The 25,233-nt window shown below is 39.9% G+C and overlaps 2 protein-coding genes across 2 annotated transcripts in view; one reads left to right on the top strand and one right to left on the bottom strand.

The window, feature by feature from the left end:
• st6gal2a (ST6 beta-galactosamide alpha-2,6-sialyltranferase 2a) overlaps positions 1–24,802 on the top strand; it is a 52,468-nt gene extending 27,666 nt beyond the window's left edge. The window contains exons 4-7 of the mRNA XM_072396745.1: positions 5,138–5,235; positions 6,861–6,962; positions 12,153–12,327; positions 20,373–24,802. Of these exons, the coding sequence (XP_072252846.1) occupies positions 5,138–5,235; positions 6,861–6,962; positions 12,153–12,327; positions 20,373–20,620 (623 nt within the window). The 3' untranslated portion in view covers positions 20,621–24,802. The remainder of the gene's footprint in view (positions 1–5,137; positions 5,236–6,860; positions 6,963–12,152; positions 12,328–20,372) is intronic.
• The window catches only part of tmtops2b (teleost multiple tissue opsin 2b), a 33,667-nt gene continuing 23,102 nt past the window's right edge, over positions 14,669–25,233 (bottom strand). The window contains exons 3-4 of the mRNA XM_072396747.1: positions 24,893–25,126; positions 14,669–17,303 (exon numbers count right to left, since the gene is read on the bottom strand). Coding sequence (XP_072252848.1) covers positions 17,151–17,303; positions 24,893–25,126 — 387 coding nt within the window. The 3' untranslated portion in view covers positions 14,669–17,150. The remainder of the gene's footprint in view (positions 17,304–24,892; positions 25,127–25,233) is intronic.

Raw genomic sequence — 25,233 nt, 5'->3', positions numbered from 1 at the left:
GCTGACTAAATAAGTTTTCAAGTACACCTCCAAGTGTAATGATGAATGCTTTGTTCGGCTGGTGTTTGGGGTATTTTTGCTGTTCGAATAAGAACATTCGACCTTGCAGCAAAGAAAGAAACAAAAAAAAACCCGAAACAGTTTTCAGTTTTAGAAATGAGATCCACACTTTAAACTGCTGGGGATTTTCAGTCTTTGTTGTTGTATCATCATCATCATCATCCTCTCTGTTTTGTGGTTTCTGCTCGGTGTTCTGAGCCAAATGCTCATAAACGGAGAACCGAATCTCCGTCATCACGCTTCAGTTCTAATTTTCAGTCATAAACTTTCATACCTTGTATAAAAAATATAAAAAGAAAAGGCTTAGCAGCAGGGGGGCGGGGGGTGGGGAGGGGTTGGCTCTATCTGTCATCATCCTTGCGTTTGTTACTCAAGGGGAAAAAAAAAAGAAGGAAAAGATTTTTCTCAACGTGACCTGATGACAAATATTATGGATCCATTTAACTATTGAACAGCCTCGCAGTGCATGACTTTATGTCGCATTAATTCTCAGGCGTAGCTTCTACAGGAAATCAAACTTTATTGATCTTGCTCTGTTTACTTCTTAACCTGCTGTCCTTCCCAAAAGGCAACTCTGAGTCTAAACTTGCATCATACCGGGGAGTACCGACAGTAATCATGATTAAAAAATAAATGAGAGTAAACCCTTCTTTTATGGCATGTGGATGTCAGACGTTTGGCTTAATTCATTATGTGAGAGCTTTGTTACTCAGGGTTTGGTGTCTGGATGTGTGATGATATGTGGCTGCCATCATGTGGTGACAGGAGGGAACTACACCCCCTATGTTGCACCAGGGATAGTTCACATTAACACACGGTATTCAGGTATTCAGTTTTAATGCAGAAGCAGCAATTCTTCTCTTTCTGAGGGCTGTGATAGTTTATGATTTGTGGGACTGTGTGAGATGATTCAGCTAAAGTTATTTGGAATCATTCTATTTTATACAGGCACGTATCTGTATAGTTATGCCTCCATCCTGCAGCTGTGGCGAGTCCTCCGACATTAATCAATCTTTATTAGAGCTTTTCAAATATTTGCTTTGCTTTGTTTTTTTTTTTTTTTATTATTTATTTTTTTTATTGATTTTGTTTTTCTTCCAAATAGAATAAGATTATTTGAGACCTCATCTTTTGAGTTTAGTCTGTACTAGTTCCCTCTGGTGGTCATATTTGATACGACACTCGACAGATTCAGAAGCTCAAAACTACATGAGGACTAATGCACTCTCTACCAGCTCGTTCTGCCACAAGAATGAATTACATTGAATTACGTTATAATTACCCGAAACGTCCTTTTCAGTTCTTTTTAGATGCATTAAGCTTTCAGTGTCTAAAATTCGTGTTGGATTTATAAAAACGGAGACTCCTGTCAAAATATATTTACTGTTGTTTCTCCAGCTGAGTCTCAACTGACTTTACTGCTTTAGAAATAAGTCTCTTCCAAAAGAGTCAGCTGATGCCTGTTTTGAATTGCTAACCTCTGTCCAAAGCAAAGGTAAAGTCAAACATGGATGATGGGGGTTGGAATGTAATTTGGTGCTGTAGTTAATTATCGCATCTAAAGCAATGGAAAAGTAGAGTTTGGCCAGCCGAACAGCTGGTCAGATGTGTATTAAATTAAAAGTCTACTGCATGTTTCTGCCTGTCACTGTGACTGCAGCGGTTCACGCTCATGCCGCGTTGAAAGTGATGCATATATTCTTACTAAGTCCGACCCAGACAGATTGTCCTCTGAGAATGTAAGAGAAGTGCACAGTAATTCACACATGACACTGACCCGTTCAGCTGTCACCGGGTTAATGGATGGCAGCGCACGTCTGCAGAGGGCATGAACGACATTAAAAAACAAGTAACACAGAAAGGCACCTTACTTTGAAGTCAATGGTTGGAAATTATAGGGGCAGATGAACTGTGTTATCTAATAAATCATCTTAATCTATTTCCAAAGCAACTTGAAGCCTCTAACAAGTCCCAGAGTAGACTACACCTTACGCAGATGAACGTTGAGACACGAAGAAACACTCTTCTTTTTAGTCAAATGTGAAACCTTCCACTGAGAATATCTTTAAAACTCACTGTGAATCCAAACCTGTTGAGTGGCCATAATTTGTTTGGTTGAGTTTCTGGGTTTTAATCCCCTGCTTTTGATCACCTTCATCCGTCTGCCGTAGTCTAGGAATAAAAAGAAACGCCTGGTCTTACTCCATACATACAAATAAAAGTGTCAATCAAAGCTGGCACTGGATGAGAGGCAAGTTTACACCTAGGTCGCTACTCCTAGTTTTTTTTTTTTTTTTTTTTTTTTTTCATTGCTCATATCTGGGAGCATATGGAATTCCCTCAGAATGGAGTGTTTAACGGTTTTTAAACGTGCAGCGCTTCTCTCAGAGGAAATCACTGGGAAGACGAGCGGGCTGTGAAAGGGTCAGCAAAAGAGGCATTACTTCATTTTGAGGCTTCACTGTCATAAGATTGAAAATACTGGCTGCAAGGGGTGGAATAAAAAAAGTATAGGAATCGTGAGACATGAATTTCTCTCTCAATCTGAAACTGGGACCCTGATGTCAGCCGAGTATGACTATTTGGGTTTTCTCTAGACCTGAAGACGCTTAGGCAGCCTCAGATTTTTCCCGTCATTTGATAAGTTTTGTGACAGAAGTGATAAAAGTTGTGCAGCAGTTTTATTAATATGATATTCCTAAAATATCCTCACTTCAATATCCTATGTGTAGTATTGTATATCCTTATCTCACCACTGTCAGTTCCTCTACATATTTGTATCTCAATAATGCTTCTTCTATGGTCATTCAAAAGTTTGGGCAAACTATAGAGAAATTCTAAAAGTTGTATTTTAAAAATGCTTTTTTTTTTTTCCTAAAAATGTTGTAAGACATGAAACGGAGCCTCGTATCACGTGGCTCTATCGGAGATGTACATCTCAGCTGCTCGTGAAACGGCGTTTCTTGAAAATTTGTCATTGCGGTCGAGCTCTGCTGGGAACAGAAATGTTTACAGTGTTATATTGGAGGAGGAGGACAGATGGCAGAGCTCAAGTGTTTGCAGTAGATATTGCTGTAACTGGCATCCGTGATGAAGGAGCGCCCGATCATAAGCTGAAGGATCATTCGTTCTTGTGTTAGTCCAACGCAAGAGGAGGATGGGTGTAACCGACGGATCGATCGGCAGACGGGCGGAAATTAATTTGTAATTATCACCACGGCCATCCGTCAAGCCGGGGATTTCACATTGTTGTGGAGTGCGAATGACCTGCACAGAAAAGCAAAATGTGGGCTTCAAAGGCATGTTGTAGAGGGATGTTTTTAGAGTGATGGAGTATGGTAATGTTTTCTGAGAGAAGCTTTTTCTTGTGCTTCATCATTAACTTGAGCTAACCACAGGAGAGCTCTTTAGTTATGTGTGTGTGAGAGCCTGCCAGACGTTGTTGTTGACAATCAGTATGGACGCTCATAATTTGCATCCCGGCAGTCAACATGTTTTCATATCAACGTCTGCCACAAACACCTTCATGGTGGGTTTATAATCTCATTATCTTTTGTTGTGCACATATTACACACATACCTATTGTGCTTGAAGCTCTCTCCAAAGGAAAAAGAATTAAAAAATGAGGCTACGACTAACTCTAAAGAGCCGCAGTGGCTAATTCAATGCTTTAACAAGCTCTAACTAGTGTGAAAGGCATTACTTCCAAACATCTGAAATAGGTCGTATCTTAAGTTTCGCTACTTAAGAATGCGTCGATTGAAGTGATTATTTTGTTTTTGAGGTTTTCTTATTCTGAACGACTGTGTCAGATAGTTTTTTAAATGTACATCAAATGCAGTCATAGGACAATGTTTTATATTTATTTTCATTTTAATTTCTAAGGCTTTATGTATCAGGACTAAATAAATATCTTCTGGTCCTTACCGGGTAAATGCAACCCTTCGATCAAGCCGACACGAGACATTTTTTTTAAAGGCTAGATATACCTTTTAAAACTTTCATAGGAACTGAGTACGTAGCAGCCAGGTGCTGCTAAGATTCATCAGTCATCGGCTCGTGTGAGAGCTCTATAAAAGCAGAAGTTTTGGCAGTTTAGAGCGTTCAGGTGTGTGTGTTGACACGCCGCCAAGGAGGAAAGACATCAGCAATGACATTAGAGAAGCAATTTTTGCTGCCCATAAATCTGAGAAGTATGGTGGCCCAGAAGGGTCAACGCAATACAGCCACAACACAAACTGATGTTTATTTACGTCGGTATGTGCCGTTACAGATGAGCAATGCTGCTCACTTCCGTTGCGACTTTTGTACCGCGTCGACCCAGGGCCGCCGTAGAAGAAGGGCTGGAAGACCCTTTCCAAACTCAAATGTGAGGCAAACAGCCAAAGCTCGGGTGAAATTGGATCATGTAGGAAATCTACAAAAGAGTGGCTGGAAAAAGAAAAGAAACAAGGAGTTGCATTGGTCCAGTTAAAGGTCAGACCTCATCCTGATTGAAATGCTGCAGCAGGAGCTTAAGAGCAGTGTACATAAATAAATACTGCCAGCCTTAATGAACTGAAGCAGTGTTGTAAATGGGAAACTGAGAACATCGTGCAGAAAATTATTACGAAGCTTTTTTGACGAAAGGTTGTTCTGTAAGATGTGTTTCACACACTTTCCATGAAATGGTTGTGATGGGTTTTGTGTTGTTGTTCGCTCAAAGTTGTATTTGCTTGATTTTAAGGCCCAGTCAGAACCATATACATTTTTATAGATGATGTTTTTTATTTGGAAAATCAGTGTTTTTTTTTCTTCTTCTTCACATGATTGTATTTAGACTAACTTTAGCTCTATTGTTATGATGAAAGGGAAAAAGGAAAGAAAAAGGAAAAAAAAAACAGCAAAGGGGACAAAGGGCTTCAAAAAAACAATTTTCTATAATTAGGCTCAGCCAACTCATTTGGTATAAAAAAGCATAATTTCTTCTTACTGTCCATATTTGTCTCTACATCATCATTATAACATATATGCCCCCAAGGTCAATTCATTTTCCGTTTGGTCTCGTTATTAACTTGATTCATGGTTTGCCTTTCAGATGCTCATGACGCAGTTTTACGGTTCAATGCTGCACCCACAGAGGGATACGAGCGAGATGTGGGGAACAAAACTACTATACGCATCATCAATTCACAGGTACTTAAGACTCAGGCCTTGGATAACACAAAATAATGGACCATTAGAAGAATTATGTCTGATACCTGCGTCATTCACAAACGCACTGGTGAACCCTAAGTAAACGGTGGTTCTCCGAGTTGACATCGCTGGACTTAGTTGAATCTAATCCTCTCTGTCATTTCAAAAATGTTATTAAACTCAAACCTGAGTTTGTAGTGAAGGAAAAGTGAGCTTTTCTCATTCCTGGTGGGCAGAAATATGTTTTAGCCACAGCGAACTGCAAAATGAAGTTCAAACAAGTGTTTCTTCCCTGACAGGAAATCTCAAGAAGAAATGAAGAAATGATCTCAGCTGGTTTAAGAGTTGATTTTCAGTCCATTTACAATCTAAAAAGTTCCCGTCAGCTCATCGTTGTCGGCTACAGCTCTCACCAGCACCTGTCATCCAACCTGCTGGCGCCTGGTTCGAGAAAGGTCCCAGAGTGCTTAAGAGATCCCACCGCTCGTGTCAAGAGTCACTCTCATTTAACCTGTAGATAAAACTTTACTGTTTTAACTCTGGATTTTATTCATTGACGGAGGTGTTTCAGCCTTCGTCTCCTCGACTGTGTCTCTGAGCACATTTTAGCCTGTACTTGTGAGCACTACAAGCAGATTGCAGCTCAAAAGTCTGATGGAACTGGAAGGTTATGGAATCCTGGCAGCTTTAACTTTAATTTCCTCCGCAGTTAATCTCATCCATGAGTGTTTTTGGGACGACTCGCATCAAATCATGAAATTGTGCAAGTAGTTCAGCTTTTCTACTGTTTTGCCTAAAATGTTACACTAACCCCACCACAGCTATGGTGTTTTATGACAGGTTCAGTCTGGAGAAATAAGAAAAATCCAAGAAAGTCGTTGTGGCGAAGGTTTTGCCAGTCGTTCCCTTTAGGAACAGACGGCAAGTTTTAGTTTATTTCTGATTAATAACAATCAGCTATGCCAACTTGGTGGATTTTTTTTCTTCTTCGCTTTAATCTACTTTTCAGACGCTTTGATTTTACCCTCAAAAACAAAACAATGAAACACACAAAATTCAGTAAAATCCACCGTCTTCTCTCTGAAATAACAAAGGTTCCTTCCCCTCTGACAAAAGAAATGAAAAAAACATGAATGAGAGCAGATTTATTGGGAAATTGTGTTGTATACATTATATATGAGCACAGAGCGTAGGAGAGAAGTTAATGAATGTAAAGGGTTGAAACCAAGTAAATGCCAAATGTTAGCGTTGATTTTATTATTTTTTTTCGAGCACGTTAGTGATATTTCCAGTGCTGCCTTAAGAAATCACCCACAATGAACTAAAGAAGAAAGACCGCAACAATAGCAGCAACCATGTTCTGGGGATAGCTCAAGATTCCTAGAAAATCTATTCATCACATTGTTGTAGTGCTTTTATCTGTTGAGTTATTGGAGGTTTTCTACTCTAATTGATGTCAACCACGACATGACATGCAGAGATATACTGCCTCAGGTCTTGATGCTAAAACGGATGCTGGCTGTAACCTTATTTACAGCTTACACGTTACAGTGATGTCAGTCCAGATTTGCTTGATATTCTTACTTTAAAACATGACACTTACTCAGCTCGTTTCCCCATGACAGATTCTGGCTAATCCCAAGCATCGATTCAACACGAGCTCCATCTACAAGAATGTAACTCTGGTGGCCTGGGATCCTGCACCATACACCGTTAATTTACACAAGGTATATGTGTATATATATATATATTTGTTTTTCCCTCGTCCTCTTTCCCTCCTCTATGTCATGCTCCCTTATAATTATTTTTCAGGAAATGGTGTGTTGCCACAGGCAAGGAGATCATGGACTTATGGTCACATTTGCAATTAAAATCAATTTGCATGCATGCTGTGCTGTTCATTGAATAATTTTGAAATTGAAATTATTTGGCTGTATTATATTAGAATATTAACAATGCCCATGTCTTATTAATTTGCCTTTGCCATTTCATTATAATAGGCTTATAATGGAACCATCTGTCCTTCAAAACGAACAACAGTTTTCAGTTTTTTCACGATTTACTTGCTTTCCCACAGTACAGCATCAACAAATACGGTGCTGATTTAAATGAGCCTTATTTGACTAGAATTCTAGTGGACTAGAATTTTAAAAAAATAAATATATATATAAATGTTCCGTTGCTTTAACAGACTAAACCAAAAGCAAGCAGAAACACACAAAGGAGAAAAGCATCCTTTTAAAACAGACTGATGGGATTTTTTTGTAAAGGACGGGATGTTTTGCTAACACCTGACCTGCATCACAGTCGTCGACTGAGACATAATTAACCTGTGCAAATACAAACTCAAGTATGTTGCTGCTCGGGGTGCAGTTTTGTTGCAAGCTTATAGACTCATGCAGTCTTTTTAACATGAAGCCTTCCTGCTTCCTGTCTAACGTCCTCTTTGATTTTGTGTGTTCTCTAGTTTTCAGCCCTTTTTGAGCATGTTTCATGGCCAAATGAGTAAAAGTGACTCATCCCTCTACTGCAATTAAAATCTTTGTTGTGCTGCATCTTGAACATGACTATTTGCTACGTTTCCCTGTCGTGCATTACTGACCAGTGACGGATTGCATGTTGCTGCCTAAACAGTGGATCTGTCAGACTGTTAACAGTGAGATTTGGAACTGGCTTTTGAACGTATTATGTGACTGAACATTCTTATGCTGTAAATCTCTCAGAAAGTGCTGGATGCATTCATTTCAAATGACCAAATACACACTGCAGGTGATTTTAAAGGCATTTAAAGTAATTATTATTATTCAACTCTTATTTTTTCATAGAACAAAACTATATTATGAAGTGCTAATTGATTTATGGTGAATGTAACCTTTTCCTTAATTTCTGCTGCAAAGTAGAGTCAATCAGCAGATCTGTTTTTTTTTGTTTGTTTTTTTAATTATAAGTGACTAGACATATTTGACAAGTCTAATGTATGTTTCTGCATACGATTTGACTTGCATTGTAATCTATTCAGAAATCTTATGTGCCGTCTTCAACCAGCATTGTTGTGCGTAACATATAATGGATTTTATAAGAGCCATGGAATTTTCCAGGCTATTCTGAAAAGCTTAGCCTGTTTGTTTTTGTTTTCCACTCCAAGTTTGTAATACCAGATCAACATGTGAGACACGGCATGTCTTATCCAAGTCAATGCCACAACACTTTCATTTCTTGAAATTAAATGGTCCCATCCATTATAGTATAAGTGGTTGGGAATCTACAGCAGCAACTGCCAATGTGAATTATTTTCTCTTGAAAGGCTGAACTGAGGGGTGTACTTGAAGCTGAATTAATGAATAGATGTGGTACGATGAGCCTAAAGCCAGAGCTCTCAAAGCCATGAAGGTTCCGCTCGTTTAACCTGGTTATATCACTTGTTTTGCGTTGTTCATGCCACACACACGGCCCACTCTCGAGGTCTGAGTTGCAATAATGCTGGGAGCTGAATATGCAAATGAAATTGCGGTTAAAGTGACTGCTTGTATAGCTTAACCTGCTCTTGCTGCCGGTTGATAAACAGGAAACACGGCTCAAACTGGAGGACCCGTCAGTGCAAAAGATGGAAAACATGAAAAACTTCCCTCAGGATCGTAATTCAAGCCAAAGTCTGGCAAAAGATGTTGGTTATTTACAGTCGGCTGTTTAAAATTTGGAGCAAGTACAAACAAAATGGTATGGTTGTTAAAGGGGAAACATATGGAGGAGGAAAACATCAAAGCGTCAGGGGGAAAAAATCCCAAAGGAGTTGTTGATGTTTCTGACTGAACTGTAGAAATTGGCTGACTGAAATGGGATTTCCACCCTGAAAAGCCAAACCTAAACCATCACCAAGACCTAAACGGAAGAAAACAAGGTCACAGTGGGCTTAAGAGAAGCGGCCGTCGACTTTGTATGATTAAATGAGAATGATATGCAGTGAGGAATCATCAATCTGCCTTGGACAAGGAGATGATATCACAACTTTTTTCTCTAGCTCTCATGAAATCTATGAAGATGACTGCCTGAAGAAAGCAAGCTCATTTCTATAATCGCAGATGATAATGCATCATGCAGGAAAAATCCTCTTTTTTTTTTTTTTTTTTCCTCTCCAAAACTATAAAGGCAAAGATCAAAATGAAAAGAAAATGGTCAATCTAAGGTATCTCGGTATTCAAACGCTCTAGGCGTGTCTAGATGGAACAATAATGTAGGTGAAAACTCTTAATACGTGCGACTTGGCTTCATACATTCATGGTTTTCACATCTGCTTTTATTGCTTCTGCAGAGGTGAACATAAAGGGTGATTAAGGTATTACCTGTGAATCATACATCCTGCTAATTTTTAATAATAATTCTATTATAATTATTATTTATTTGTTTATATCCAGCGCTGAAAGAGAGAAGAAATAAACCTTCGTACTGACCTCGTCTCCTGTGTGGAGGCATGTCAGACGAGTAGCTGGTCCTTCAGTGTGGCCCAGGACACATCCCATGCCCACCTTTTAATTGGATCTGAATGCATCCTTGGAGGAAAAGAGGAGCTAAACACAGCTTAGCGTTCAGCTAAAAACTGGAAGACCTTGGTTTGTTGTCTTCTTGCATTTTTCAAGCAGGTACAAACTCTAGTCATCACATTCTCCATGGTTTCTGCATCCTTAATGTTGCATAAAATTGCCTAAATGTGAAAACTGATATATCCAATATGCTGTTGTTAAGAACCATATTGTTCCTATTTTACAAAAAGGGGGGAAAAAAGGAGAGATGATGACGAACTATAGAAGTAATAATGAGTATTATCATTCACTTTACTTGAAGGAACACAGGAGGAGGATGTAATGAGGAACTACTGGATAACTGCAATGTTTCCCGTTACAAAATAGCTCAAATAGACAGGGTTTAAAACTGTGCTGAAATCCTACGACAAACCAGTAGGAACTACTGAGGAACTCTATGGTGTGATGCTTTGCTTTACTTTAGGGGTAAATAATTCAACTTTTCTGAGATCAGTGTTTGGATCAGGAATGACTTGTGGGAAAAAAAAAAGGATTAGGTGAGAATTACGAACCAGTCCTTACCAAATTATTCACGATCCCAGTAATCATTATCTTTATGTTCCTCAGAAACTAAAAAAAAAAAAAAAAAGATATGTTTACCTCATCCTTACCAAACTAGCATTGCTTTAGAGCTGTTTTTTTTTTTCAGTCTTCATACATTTTGTATTTCCAAGGGTAACAACAACACCTTAACATGAATAAAATATTACTCACCAACTGTGAAAGAATACATAAATGAGAATCAAATGTATCCACAGTTCTGGTGGCACAAAATGGGGGTGAGGGATGTTTTCTCTTTCCAGCCTGATGCGCAAGACTCAACTTGCAGATGTGTCCACATTATGTGGCTATAACAGATTTGTATTAGCCTATTATGACCAAAAGACTTCGTTGAAAAATGACTTGTAAAACCTAATCGAAACTGAAAACCTTCTCAGATTTGAGAAACTAGAAACCTTTTTTTTTTTTTTTTTTTGTGGAAAGGACTGTTTTTCAACATTTTGGAATAACATCTCGCATAAAGGCTTGAAATTAAAACCATGTTATTAGGTTAAAGGCAGCTCCCTCCATTTGTGCTGCTAACAGTGAGGTTGACGGTTGAATAACGAGAGATTTTCATCAAGATTCAGAATCCCGCATCGCTTGGGCTCTGATGAAGGGATGCTCTTTCCATCTGTCAGGTGGGATGATAGAGCTGAAGTGCCATTTCATCAGAAAGATGAAAGACAGGCTGCAGTGTTCTCTCCTTTAAATGAAGCATGTCCAGCTTTTTATCTTCTTTATTGGTTTACACTTGGTTGTTTTTTTTTTTGTTTTTTTTATGTCGAGGCCAGCCAGCAGTTTAATTGGCTCACTATCTAAAGATCCCCCCCAGACATTTTTGGAGAATAATGCTGCTCCATAAAAACAACTAATAATGGGAATGTTGCAGATGTTTTTCTTTCTTGAAAAAAACCCCCTTAATTTCAAAGCGTAACTTGAAGCTGAACAACACTTAAAGGGACTTCCGTAGTCTATGGTGCTATCAGAAGATTTTTGAATCTTCACAAACAGACACGTAGGATGAGACCAGCAGCCAAGCTGGGACGAGTTTAACATAAAGAAACTGGTCCACGCTGGGGAGATTTGAAAATGTACACAAGCACATGATGGACCACGGCCTTGTTAGTACGAGCCAGATTTGAATCACAGTATGTTATCAATGTTAGCTAAGGATTGCTGACATTGTTTTCACCGTACTTTAAAGTTTGTCATCATATATAAAGTAACAAATGCATGAACACTGGTATTTCAGAAGAATGTGCAGACAGTTTGGTCATTGGTCCTTTATCGGCAGTTACTGTTCACACAAGCAGTTCGCCATGAAAGACTTTCTTCTGGAGAATGCCCTCTCATAACTGAAAATATGGCTGATGTTCTGGAGATTTTCTCACATGCACTCCAGTTCTCGCATGTTCAAGATGTTTCGGAGCGGTTCGCATATGAGAGCACAAATGTCCGGAACATTCACTCCAGACCACTTGTGGAGATTTTCCACCCAGTAAGATATTTGGAACATTATCGGGTGATGACACCATGTACAAATGTGTCAGAAAATATTCCAGAGCATTTGCTGCCCCTCCTTTGAATTTTATGAGTGCATCTCCACCCTGAAGTCTCCCTCTGTGAGCAGCTGTAGGAGTCCGAGTGGAAGATCTCAGATGTTGCAGACATTTGTGATTGCACATGCCACCGCTCTGGAACATCTCAAACATTTCAGGAGTCCCGACAATCACAAGCCAATCTGCCGAGCCAATCTGTTTTCTGAGTAGTCTTTTTCCTCCTCTCATTATTTGTCAGTGGTACGCCAGCCCTGACTACAACCTGTTTGGTCCGTATACGGAGCACCGCAAGCTCCATCCTGACCAGCTGTTCTACATCCTTCACCCTGGCTACGTGTGGCGACTGTGGGATGTGATTCAGGGCAACACTCACGAGAACATCCAGCCCAATCCTCCCTCATCTGGCTTCATAGGTGAGCGCACACACGTACACATGCATATTTCAGTGCATATGCAGTGCCTGTTTGTTTTCATGCAGCTGCCTCTGCGCTGTTAACTTTCCATTCCCCCAACGTGCTACTGTGGGAAACATTTATTTGTATCATGCTATCCTCGTGGGGACTCTAGATTTCTATGATGCACTCCATAGCCATTTCCTCTAACCCTAACCATAGCATCTGAATGTTTTACCCAAACCCTTACACTAACCTCAACCTAATTCTGAAAGCCAAGACTTTTAGGATCGGGAAATAAAACAAAAACGGAAAGAAAACCACCATTTAATCATTTTTAAGGTCCAGGATTTAATTTACCACAAATATAGACGGCTGCCACTTTTCAGACCCACGTACATATAGCAAATCAAGCTGTTTGCGTACAGGCATTATGGATTTTAATCCTCAGTGTGGGTAGTGTCTTTTATCAGCATGCAGCATCACCCTCCAATCCATGCTGGAGATGGTGGAAATGTGACGACTGTTAAGCTCATCTAAGAAGCTCTTCACTGTGTCTGTAAGCATTCATGCTGGTCTCTTCTGCTTTGATTTTATTTTATTTTATTCCCCCCCCAGACGTTTCAGTATGCGTTGGCCTTCACACAACTATGTTCAGAGGAAATCCAATTATAGCAGGAAACTGTCTGAGTGACGAGACCATTTTTCTTATATTTGATCCTCAGTATCTGCTGGCAGGTTGCCTGCTTCTATTGAATGTACTCAGCAAAAATGTTTCTTTATTGTTTTGGAGCAGTTGATGGGCCCTTACAGTAACACTGGAAGCTGAATAAACCAAAACGGAATGCTTTTATTTTTTCTGACCGTCGAGTTTTACAGCGAAGAAGGCCTCGTGTTCTGCTCACTCACTTAATTTCAATCGATGCGAGTGTTTTTTTTTTCTGTCATTGTGGGCAGATAATATAGAAATCCTGTTCGCAGATTAAAAGAAAAGTTAATCACAATAATTGTTTGGTTTTTTTACAGTATGTACATACACTTTTATCCTTTTGGCATATGCTTTTTCAAATACCCTCCATTTTATATTTATTTTATTATTATTTTTATTTTTTTCTTTTAACTGGAAATTTGAATCAGTGCTCACTTTGGCTATAAATTAAATGGAGGTCACATAGGGATTATATGAAATGAAACAAAGTTTTTAACTCGCCAATCTGTGCGATTCTTTCAAATTGCCGACCGGGGATGACACCAATGGCTGTGAAAATAACTTGATAAAGGTCTATGTGAAACTTACCCAACTTCTCACTTGATCTGTTGAACAGGTGAACATTTTTTTAAGTAATTCAGATGGGACATTACTGTACATCAGACTTGATGATTGTTTTTGAAAGCCACGCATTTGATCTTTTTGGTAGCGACTTTGCCTAAATGACGTGCTGTAAGTGTGACATATACTTTTTTTTTTTTTTTTTTTTTTTTTTTTTTTTTACTCTTGAAAGTGGCTTGTTGATCCAGGTACCTTGGTTCAAACATCCTTTACCCGTCGCCAGTAGGAACTGATTTACCCACAGTGCCCTGAGAGCTACAACGTACACAGAACTGGAGTTGCATGTCTGTCTGAAAAAAAAAACAACAGCAAACAACAACAATAAAATCGCACAACAGTTGTGAAAGGTACAAAACCTAGCCCTTAAACGGTTGATGATTCAACAGTGTGACAGTCCAGAGCCCTCACACACTCGGCAGAAATGCACCTGGAAACCTTCTAAAACCACAAGTGAGCTCATTCAAATAAGCCTGGGGTGGAAATCACTTCCTCTATCCTTTTATACAGTCTGCAAAATGTAGCCGTGTAACCTTTCTTTATGGCTGCAACAATAATGAGAAACATTTCCAGTGTCATTCGAGGTTTCAGGCGGAAGTTATTATAGAAATTCATATAACTGCCTGACAATATAAAACAATGACCCATTTAAAAGGCCAAAGACCATCTTTATGGAGACATAATGTCCTAATTATTATTTAGCATCAGAAAAGAAGGGGAAGTTATCCGGGTTTCCAGTGCTAAAGGAGATCATAAAGGAAGTATTTAAGTTCCTTCCCATTTAGAGATTTCCAACAGCTGAAATTCCCAGGTCATTTACATTAAGTTTGGAACCTTCCTAAATAGAAAAGCCTATTCAACCGGACTTCTAGTTACTAGAGGGATGCCTTTGTTTGATTCATACAGATAATTTTGCTCTAACTGCATTCTCTGGACTAGATTAAGATACAGAAATGCAGCGTGTCATTTCCACAGCAATTGTCTTTATTAAAACAATCGAATCCAACAATTAAATACAACAAAATAAATGGTGGTTCAAAGGAGATTCCAGAGGGGCTCGAGTCAGATTGTCAGAAAACACATTTGGCTTCAGGCGTAACCGTTTCTGGGGAAAGCAACTCCATCTCAGGCAAGTCCTTATCAATCACATTTGTCAGCAGCAGTTTGTCACGGCTGAGTTTGTGCCCAGTGGTTGCATCCTGGGATTTCTGTTTTCGTGAACATGATGGATAGACCCCAGAAAAGCGCTCATGAATTTTCTTTACTTACTGTAGCTCTTCGAGTGCGTTGCATCACAGCAGTCCCCTCAGATGTCACACAGTCTCCCTCCGACATTGCATTGTACTCTTTGGTTGGTAATATTGTGTATTTCATTAAGGAAACATTTGCAGCTTTATTGCCTGGAGAGCAGGGCTTTTTTTTTTTCTCAATACAAGTTAGCAATTGTATGTCTCCCTCTCCATTGTTCACCATGAGCTCAGACCTTAATGTACAAAATTACATACCAAAAAAACCAAACACATTACAACATAAGCCATATCAAAGACGAAACATTAAGACGCAAATAAATAAATACATGCGGTCAAGATTATGAAGTTTTAAGTACAGCATAAAAGCCTGGGAGAGGTCTTTGTGTAAGAACTTAGAGGATTGTGCAATTTTTGCAGTCAAAGCAAAACAAAGGCTGGGTAAAGGCAGGAAATAATTTTTAATTCAGATGAATACATCAATCCACTAAACTGCTGATTAAAGCTACTACTGATTACAGCGACACGAAAGACAAACCGACTGAAAAGCAACAAAGTATAGGCACTAGGTTTGTGTTTTGGAGAAACAATGGATGGAAAATCACATCCTGCATTTCAAACGAGAATTCAGCCAATGTTGAATATACGTTCCGTGAGTCGTGATGATTGGATTGTTGGCAAATGAAAACGCACAAATGCCATCAATCAAGGTAAAACGGTAAAACTTTAGGTAGCCACGTCAATTTTGCTGATTCGTGTCCACAAGCAAGCCTTTTGCTGAATTCCTGTGCTACTGAACATGAAAGTAACTCTGCAGAGTAACGCGGCGTCGCAGCATTTCTTTGGACAGTCGCACAGTGACCACCGCTGGGAACAGATATTTTTCTTTCAGTCACTGTTGCCTTGTGCCATCGGCTGCTGCTCTGTTGCTTTTTAACGTGCCACAATCTACTTGGTGGGGTTGGTTATCAAAAAAAAAAAGAAAAAAAAAAGAAGTGCTTAAGGTTGGGGAAAAATTGTGGCTTGTATTAAAACTGGCCCTTTTTAATAATGCATCGCATCAAAAATACCCTTTTCCTGTATTAGAGGCTGACGCCCCGCCCCATCCACTAAATGCACAAAAATGCTGCACAAACGACGCAGACATCTTATAGGAATACATTAAAATATAGATTTTTTTTTTTTTTGCACTGTTATTATACAAGCTTTTCTTCTGTACTTTTCAGTCCTGTCACGTTAAATGTGATCTGCATGATGTTCATGTATTTCCCACTCAAAGAAATTGCACACTCATTATTTAAAATATCCCCTTCGTGAGGTTTAATCGAGCCCGTCACTCCACTCTCTTGATCTTTCTTTGTTGTATTTTTTTCTGTGTGTAAAAGGAAAGGACAAACGAGACATGGGTGCTTTTCATGTGTATTGCAGGACAGAAAAAGGGAATGTATAGTGAGCAAGTCCAAATAAGCAAGTACACTTTGGAGGTTAAAAAGCACACAGAAAAACGAGCCCAAAGTCGCTTACAGTAAACACTAAAGTGGCCAGAAGTTAGTGTCTACATCATGTTGTCCAACTTTGGGCTGGTTTCACACGTTGTTGCACATGATAAAGGGTTAGAGTGTCATTTGTCTGTTCTAACAAGTGAATACTTGACATGAATTTGTTTGGCATGGGGAAAAAAAACCCAAAAAAACCCAGACTACACGCACAGAGCCCTGACTTCAAACCCACGGAATACCTTTCAAGATTAACTGTAAGACTGACTGCGAGCCAGGCCTCATCGCTCAACATCAGCGGCCGACCTCATCTTGCTGCAGAGTTGGAGCAGATCCCCGCAGCCAGGCTTCAAAATCTTGTGCAAAGTCTTCCTGAACCAAATGGAGGCCGTGGCAACGGCACAGCAATGCAAAAGGTTTAGGTACGAGTTGCTTAAACAGTCACACAGATGCAATGGTTATATCTTCACACAGACTGAGGAATTGAATATGCACAGTTTTAAAAACATGTAGCTCTGTGTCTTTTTAACATTAAAAGCAAATGTGAAATTACAAACCGAGTGCTTTTCTGGACTAACACAAACTCACAGACGGACATTTAGCTTTGTAATGCTTCATGCTTTAGACCGCAACCCACTTTTGTTCACAGAAGTGCAGCTTTGAAGCGGAGTTATTCGTGCGTGATCATGACAGTGGTTTTTCCGTATGTTGGGGTCTGTGATGTTCGCCTTTAGTGGTGTCGCTGACGAAGGGAGGGATGTTCGAGGAATAACGCTAGTTGAGAGCGTCAGCGGAGATCTGGGCCACTGTGTTGCTGTAGACTCTGCGGTTCAAAGGGATGACGGTGGTTTTCGAGGGCATTGAAGTGTTGCCGTTCTCTGACGACCAGTGATCGCAGTGGAACAGAATCAGGAAACACCTGTAGAACTGAGGGGGAGAGGGACAGAGAGGCAGTGTGAGCACATCACCCCCACACAAAACACCTTTGAGACGAATGGACCCTGGAGTCTCACTGTCAGCAGTGAAGAACACTTTGGTTTGTGTGCTCTAACGTCTGAACCGTTAATTAGTGCCTGTTCCTAACTCATTGCATTTATGCATAAATGTTATCTATTTAAGAGATCATAATACCTCCTTCACCACTAATGCAAAGCAGAAATAGTATTTTCAGTTTAAGGGGAACTCTTTATTTTTAAACCTAGACCTTATTTCTGGCATGAAATACGTTCATCTACTCACCGAGAGGAGTTTGGTGAAAGTCGGCGTCCTTCGGAAGATATGTAGATTTCTCGAGATCTATATAACGGAGTTTCTAAATAGAAACTCTGCAGCACAGCTCATTTAATCCGGTAAGAACGTCCATCTTACTCAAAGTTGTCGTGCCCGTCGTCAAAATCTGATAAATATCCTGCCATGTTGCACAAAACTATCAGTAGCAAACTACGTGTGAAGTTAGCCGACTGTTACAGGGCAAGGAGTAAATAAGCTGTGCTGCAGCAGCGCCGTCGATGACCTCATCCCAGTAGACGAGTGTGTAGAAAGCCCTCTATAAGCCCCCGATAGCCGGCAATAACAGCAAAACAGCAGCTATGAGCTAACAGTACAATACTATGTGTTCATTCATTCATTCGTCTTAAAGTATTGGTGAAATAAAGACAGATAATGCCTTATTTAGAGGCTGTATTGTCAATGCCCTGTTCTCTCCCGTTATATGGATATACGCAGATCTCGAGTAATCTAAATATCTTCCAAAGGACGCCGACTTTCCCCAAACTGTTCTCGGTGAGTAGATAAACGTATTTCATGCCAGAAATAAGGTCTAGGTTTAAAAATACCGGAGTTCCCCTTTAAATGAACATAAAGTTGTGGTCAAGTCGAATGTAAAGTTAGCATCCAGGTGACTGGCAAAGCACCACAAGTACCATAGCAGTTCAAGTTCAGTTTGTCAACCCTTCAAACAAACGGAATTCACACAAAAATACAAGATTCTAAACCAGCAGCACTCAACAAAAGTAGTGTTTGTGGACTGCAGCATTTTCTGAATAACTAGCAACATATAAAGCATAAAAATATCTACAGCGTATTTATCGTATTCCAAAACCGCTTTTATACAAAAAAAAACCCTAGTCTTTAAAAATCTGCAGAACAAAGGGTCAGATTGTTGAGTAACTGTAAAAAAAAAAGGTCTCCAGGTATGAGTCTGGTGTGTGACTGTAAGAAGCTTTTTTCTCACCGCAGTCAATATTTATCTTTATCCATATGTCCTGAGTATTGTGAGGGAAAAAGACATTGTCATTCTTTTGCTTTGGAGTTGCAACTCAAGGCAAGGCTTTGACAACATGAAATTGCTTTAAGGTCCAAAATTGTCAGATTAGTCGATCAACAGAAATCAGCTGGAAAGTGCTAAACGTCGAGGAATGGCAAAACAAGGGAAAAAGTAGCAATTCGGTGCACCACTCAGTCCTCAGTTCCATTCTCTTTTATCGGTGTCTGAATGAGGCTTTTTCTGAGCACAGCTGGAGTTTCTGTTTAGGCTTAAAATCACACCTACACCCGTGAACCAACTCCAGTCCTTGACACTTCAAATCAGGCGGATAGATTAGAGTGAAAAGTGAAGAATGCGAAGAAAACTAACGCAGCCGGCAAATCCGGTCTGTCCACCAGGGCATGTACTTGGCATAAGTGCACGTTAATAGTGACCCACATGTGATCCGGTGAAGCATTCGCATGCAGAGCTGTGGGGAAAATGACATTTGGTGTAGGTAGAGGTTCTCACTTTCTACCCCATTACAGTTTTAACTGACAAATAACAGCAGGTTTTCACTTTAGTGATGACTTATTTCAAAGACTTGATGCAGTGGACAACGTTGTTTAAGAATAAATCTGTGATGGGCAGTTTTTTGTAGCTTCTGGCAACGTCAGCAAAACCGCATGTAATCGAGGTTGCATTTCAGACCCCGTTGGAGTTGACACCTAATAAGGATTTCAAAATGTCAGAGACATGCTTCAACTGTAAGCCATTAACAACATTTTGCTGATGATACATTTTCAAGCAAGAGCACTTTTTCTTATTTTTTAAACTTGAGGCAGAAGTTTGTCTGTCAGCAGGAGTACGTGAAAACTACAGAGCTGATTTCAGTCAGTTTGATGAAAAAAATCATTACAATTTGGTCTGTAAATGGTTCACCTGCCTTTAAACTTATGAAATCTGGCATTGTTTTTTATGTTATTTATTTAAGAGATCATAATACATCCTTCACCACTAATGCAAAGCAGAAATAGTATTTTCAGTTAAATGAACATAAAGTTGTGGTCAAGTTGGAGGTAAAGTTAGCATCCAGGTGACTGGCAAAGCACCACAGCAAAGTACCATAGCAGTTCGAGTTCAGTTTGTCAACCCTTCAAACAAACATAATTCACACAAAAATACAAGATTCTAAACCAGCAGCTCTCAACAAAACTAGTGTTTGTAGACTGCAGCATTTTCTGAATAACTAGCAACATATAAAGCATAAAAATAGATGATTAGAGCCCAAGACTTCTCACAGCAAACAAAATCCTGAGCATCAAATCCCTCAAATCAAAGTTTTCTATCTACCGCATTCCAAAACTGCTTTCATACAAAAAAAAACAAAAACCTGGACTCAGGGTCAGATTGTTGAGTAAAAAAAAAAAAGTCTGCTTTGATGCGCTCTGTGGAGGAGGCTCTGTGATGCACTGGGCAGCCTCCAGGTATGAATGTGTGTGACTGTAAGAAGCTTTTTGCAGTGAAATGGTCAGGGGATGAAGAAGCAATCTGCTCTCTTGCTTTTTTTCTCCCTTTTCTTTTAACTTTTAAAAACAATTTTTGACCACACTTTGATGTTAAAGTGAAGAAAATTTGGCGGCTGTTCCCCTCAGCAGCTCACGATGCACCTTTTCCCCCTCTGTGTAAAGTGAAGTTGGCGAATGTTAGAAAATTGAAACGCTTTCTCTCTGTGTGTGCTGACAATGCAGGTATCCTCCTGATGATGGCGCTGTGCGAGCAGGTGCATGTGTACGAGTACATTCCCTCTATGAGGCAGACTGACCTGTGCCACTACCACGAGCGCTATTACGACGCTGCCTGTACACTGGGTGCCTACCACCCCCTCCTCTATGAGAAGAGCCTGATCCAGCGGATCAACGTGGGCCCTGAGAGTGACCTCAGAAGAAAGGGACGTGTCACTCTTCCAGGCTTTACCACCATCGACTGTGACATCTGAAAATATGAAACCTAACCCTCTGAGCCAGAGCATACGCACGCACGCACACATACACAATTGGCCTTTTCTGGCTGACCAAGGGAGAGGTGCAATAAAGCCACAGCAGACGAGGAGCTTACAAGTTTCAAATTAGACCCATGAAGAGCATAAGCCATAGCCCTCTAGGGAGGGATAAACATGGAGGTTTTTGAAAGAGCTTGTCTTCATCATAGACGGTTCACTTGACCAGAGACTGGAGCTGGGAAAAAAATAAAAAATAAGAAAAGTTATCTGCTTTAGCTGAGCCATGTTTGCTGTGGAGCTGACTAGGTTAGCAACAGATCAGTGTTTTAGAAATACAAGTGAATTTTCAATAACTGGGTGTGTTTCAGTCATGTAAAATCAGTGTTTCGCAGTAGTATAGGTGGCTCTCAACTTAAAGGAGGAGCCACTGTTTATTACTTAAGATATTTTCTTCACTGGTGGTGGTGGTGGGAGGGTGTGTGTGTGTGTGTATAGATAAGTAGAACATCCGCTCTGAATGTCACAAACAATCACACACACTTAATTACTCATGCAGAGGAATACACAGTTTTAGAGGCAGATTGTAAAGCTGTCACAGCAGCTGCATTACTGTACATATCTTCCAGCAAAAACAAAAAAGCAGAATTTGTTTCAGGTCGTCACGAGAGGTTAATTTCTCACTGCTGATGGTGTGTAAATTACTGTCCTGTGCACGCAGACTCATAGCCACCAGTTCACTTCCTGTTCACATTTTGAGTTCTTTTAGGGTGCAATCGTCTAACCAAATGAACGCAAGTGGGGCCAAAATGGATCTTAAGAAGAAACAGGTGCTCAGAACAGCCGTAGCCCCCCGTGCCTGGTGGTCGACTGAACACTTTCCTCGGGTTGCCTTTGTGACTGTTCAGACCAATGCAGTACATACTGTGGCAGAACTGCAGTACCATTCGATTTGATTGCATGAAACGTGCGGAGCAGCGACTATTTCTAAAGCAATTCACTTCTCAGCTCTGCCTCAGCAATCACCAGCCCCTGTTTTTCTTTTCTTTCTGATGGTCTGTTCACTCTTTACTGAATGTAATTTTACCACTGCGTGTTAGGCCAAACCCTTACTGGAGCTCACCACTGCTGTATTGTCTGCTCACTGCGGCTTTTATATATATATATATATATATATATATATATATATATCATTTTTTTTGTTTTTCTGTTGTTATGTAACAACTTGAAGTGCATTCCCTGCAACTATACATGTTGAATCCTCTAGTATTACTCTGTACCCATCCATGGCTCGGAGTGGAGACAATTATAAAAGAGGAATTTGGACATGTAATATCTTCAGATTTGCTTTGTCTCCGAGTAGGATGATTGTTATGTTTACAGTGAGCCTGTGCCATGTTTGGAGCTAGCTCTGGAGGTATTATATCAGCATGGAAAAGAGGGTATTTGTCTCTTTCTTTGTGCAGTTTTGCCTGTAAACAGATCTTGTATAAAAACGGGTGTGTGCGACGTTAATGTCGACTGAAAAGCTTCACAAAAATGTTTGATGTGAAGTAGATGGTGCAGTTCTGGCTCTGCTGTGGTGCAGTCAAAAGAAACTGATGCAGAGCTTTGACTTGGGCTGGGTATTATCCGAAATCTGTTGGTATCAGATGGAACGCACACTGTTCTTTTTTTTTTTTTATCAAAAGAAAGAAACAAGCATCTGATTCTACTTTTACCAGGTTTAGGTCCGGTTTTCAGTACCGAGCTGTTCTGTAACAACATTGATGAGTTGACGGTAAAGGCATTCGGTTAAGAAATTACGCCAGTCGACTGCAACATTGCAACCTGCTAAATGTCATGTAGGTCATCCTCGTGCCTGATTGGTCAGAGCATGGATACATACTGGACCTCTGAGAGTGTCTTGTGGTGTCTGGCGACTTTTGAGTCTGATGTCTGTTTTCCTTTGATCAGTCATTGTAAGCAAAGGGAATTTTTTTTTTTTCGTTCAAAGCATAAGAGTGTGTACAAAGTCTTCTCAAACAAACCAAAAAAACATTTAGACTGTTTGCTGCACAAACAGGAGGTGGTTTGATTGTGGTTGGGATTGAGAAACGATGCAGTACAGCAATCGTGATCCCATTACTTCTGTTTCTGGTTACTGTTATTTCCAGAACTGAAACTAGTAAAATTGCAGTAATTTTTGGAGTGTGCGCAGTCACCACAGGGATTTTTAACGGCTATTCACTACCGTTCCTGCTCAATGTGGTTATCTGCCACCGTCCAAAATATACTACAGCAGATCTCATCATATAAACTGTTGGTACAACTATTGGTATCATCCAATCAAAGGAAAGTAGACATCAGCCACTCTGTTTTCAGAGGAAAAGCTCTGTTTTACCTCAGACTGAGTATAAAAAATGGACGTAGTGCAGTCCCAAATAAAATTCCTTAATTAAATATCAGAAAAATATAAAAAAAATTGACCTGTCAGGTTTTAAGTATAATCCGACTCTCATGTCACTTCTAACTCCAGTAAGATCAAGATAATAACGGCTGAGGAGCAGCTCCTAAACCAGTGGGTTTCTTTATTATTTATATCATTTGTAGTTGCCAGGTCACTTGTGCTGTCATGATACCACGCCTAGTTCGTCCTTTCATGTCATGACAAACCCTCACTGGGTTGCATCGTCCTGGCAGTTTCTCAGTAAAACTGCATCGTAAAAAGAGGAGCTGGGCTATTCACGTCACTGTCAGTGGTTTGTAATGCTGGGTCCGATCGGTGTACGTAGAACGATGCATACTCGATCCAATTACCAGATGATAATTCAGTGAATTGCATACGTGGCAAAAGTGCTTCATCACATTGATGAAAAATTACGTAACTCTAAAATTGTCATGAGGAAAAAAAAAAAGAAGAAGCATTTCCCACAATGAGATATTGATGATGTATAGGTGATCACTGCTCAAGTGTTCAACTGTCTGCCTTTGCAGAACCGCTATAAAAATGCTCTATTTGACTTGGTAAGTAGATCAATGGTCTCGTGTTATGTGATGCGAAATTCCCCTTTTTTATTTCAGAAATTGGAATACAAAAGAAAAACCCAAAAAACACAACTGACATCTGATACCAAGCCCCGGTTATTTGAAGAACTGTATGGCCAGGAAAGTCTGTTTGAAGAACATGTTGTTGATACTTCAAGGAGATTTAGGGATTCAAGTCGTGCGGGCGCCCAGCTTTGCTTTAGGTTTTACATCTGTATGTTGAGATCAATGAGGAAGCGTCTTAGTACTTGTGATTGTAGCACGTGGAACATATTTCACATGTGAACCTCTGATTACTTTCCCGTGCACAAAACATGTAAATCGGGGATCATGGCGTAGTCTTAAACTGTCTGTGCTTTGCTGTGCTGCGAGTCATTGTCCTCAACGTTGTTGAAAGGCAACTGCGCTTTGTAAAAAAAAAATGGGGGGGGGATTTTCTCACGTGATGTTTTGCAGGTTCCAGTGCATGCTTTTTGGATCCCATCCAGCCGTGGTGTAGCTTTCAGCGGTCCCCTGAAGGCACTTTATGAAGTGTGATGCCTTCTAGCAACTTTACATCTCAACATTGTGCCAAATTCCATCTTTAATTACATGTCACTTGGGTTGCGTTTAAAGCTGGATGTAGATAGTGGGACTTCTGGAGGACTGTTTAATTTAATAGGTCAAATTTAATAGAATCTTTTTCATCCACTTCAAGATGACAGCTTTATTGTCAGTTTTGAGATACTGGGCGTTGTACAGAAAGTTGACATTAACATTAACTTATGATTGTGGTTAAGTAGTGAGATGGGAACATTGTTTATTAAGATGTCCCCTGAGGTTTTTTTTCTTTCCTTGACTCTTGGGGCCTATCTTTCACATTTTGTTTATGTTCAGTTTGGTGGGAATTTCTGCACCACACTGCCTCTAAAGGATTGTTCAGCTTTTTTTCTTTTTTTTTTCTCTTCTTCTTCTGTATTTCCTCTCTGCAGCTTTCTGCAGCTAAGTAAGTGAAGGTCCTGTTTCACTTCCAGCAGCCTTAGGGGTGTTCTTGATTTGTATTTTTCAGTGAATTCTTATTACACTTGAATTGATATTTAAATGGACCATTTGTATTATTTCAGCTGTTGTTGTTTGTCCTTTTCTACTGTGTAAATAAAGCTGTTGTACATGCCAGAGGTTTTTTTTCCCCCCTCCTCCATAAAGTCCACTTTAGATTTATCGAAAACAAAAAAAAAGAGGAGAAAAAAATGACTGCTGCCTCACCTGTTTGTTCATAAGTATGTAGATGACCGGGTTGATGACCGTGCTGCTTTTGGCGAGAAGCGAGGGGACCACGCTGGCCACAGGACTAATGATGTTGGGTGGGCCAAATGTGGCCATCATAGCAATGACCCCATAAGGCATCCAGCACAGCAGGTAGCAGACTGCTGTGGTTAGGACCATAAACAGTATGTGGTACTCCCTCTTCCGGGCTGCAGTCTTTCGGATCTTCCCCACCTGTGGGATGATGGTAGGGAAGTAGGTTATTAAAGAAATCAAAAAAGAAAAAAAAACCCATCAACCTGAGCTTTTATCTTAATTTTTTTTTTGTAGTTTTACATCTT

This window comes from Leuresthes tenuis, unplaced genomic scaffold (genome assembly GCF_036924035.1).
Source record: "Leuresthes tenuis unplaced genomic scaffold, fLeuTen1.0.hap1 SCAF_12, whole genome shotgun sequence".
NCBI lineage: Eukaryota > Metazoa > Chordata > Actinopteri > Atheriniformes > Atherinopsidae > Leuresthes > Leuresthes tenuis.
This window is presented reverse-complemented; position numbering and strand designations above follow the sequence as displayed.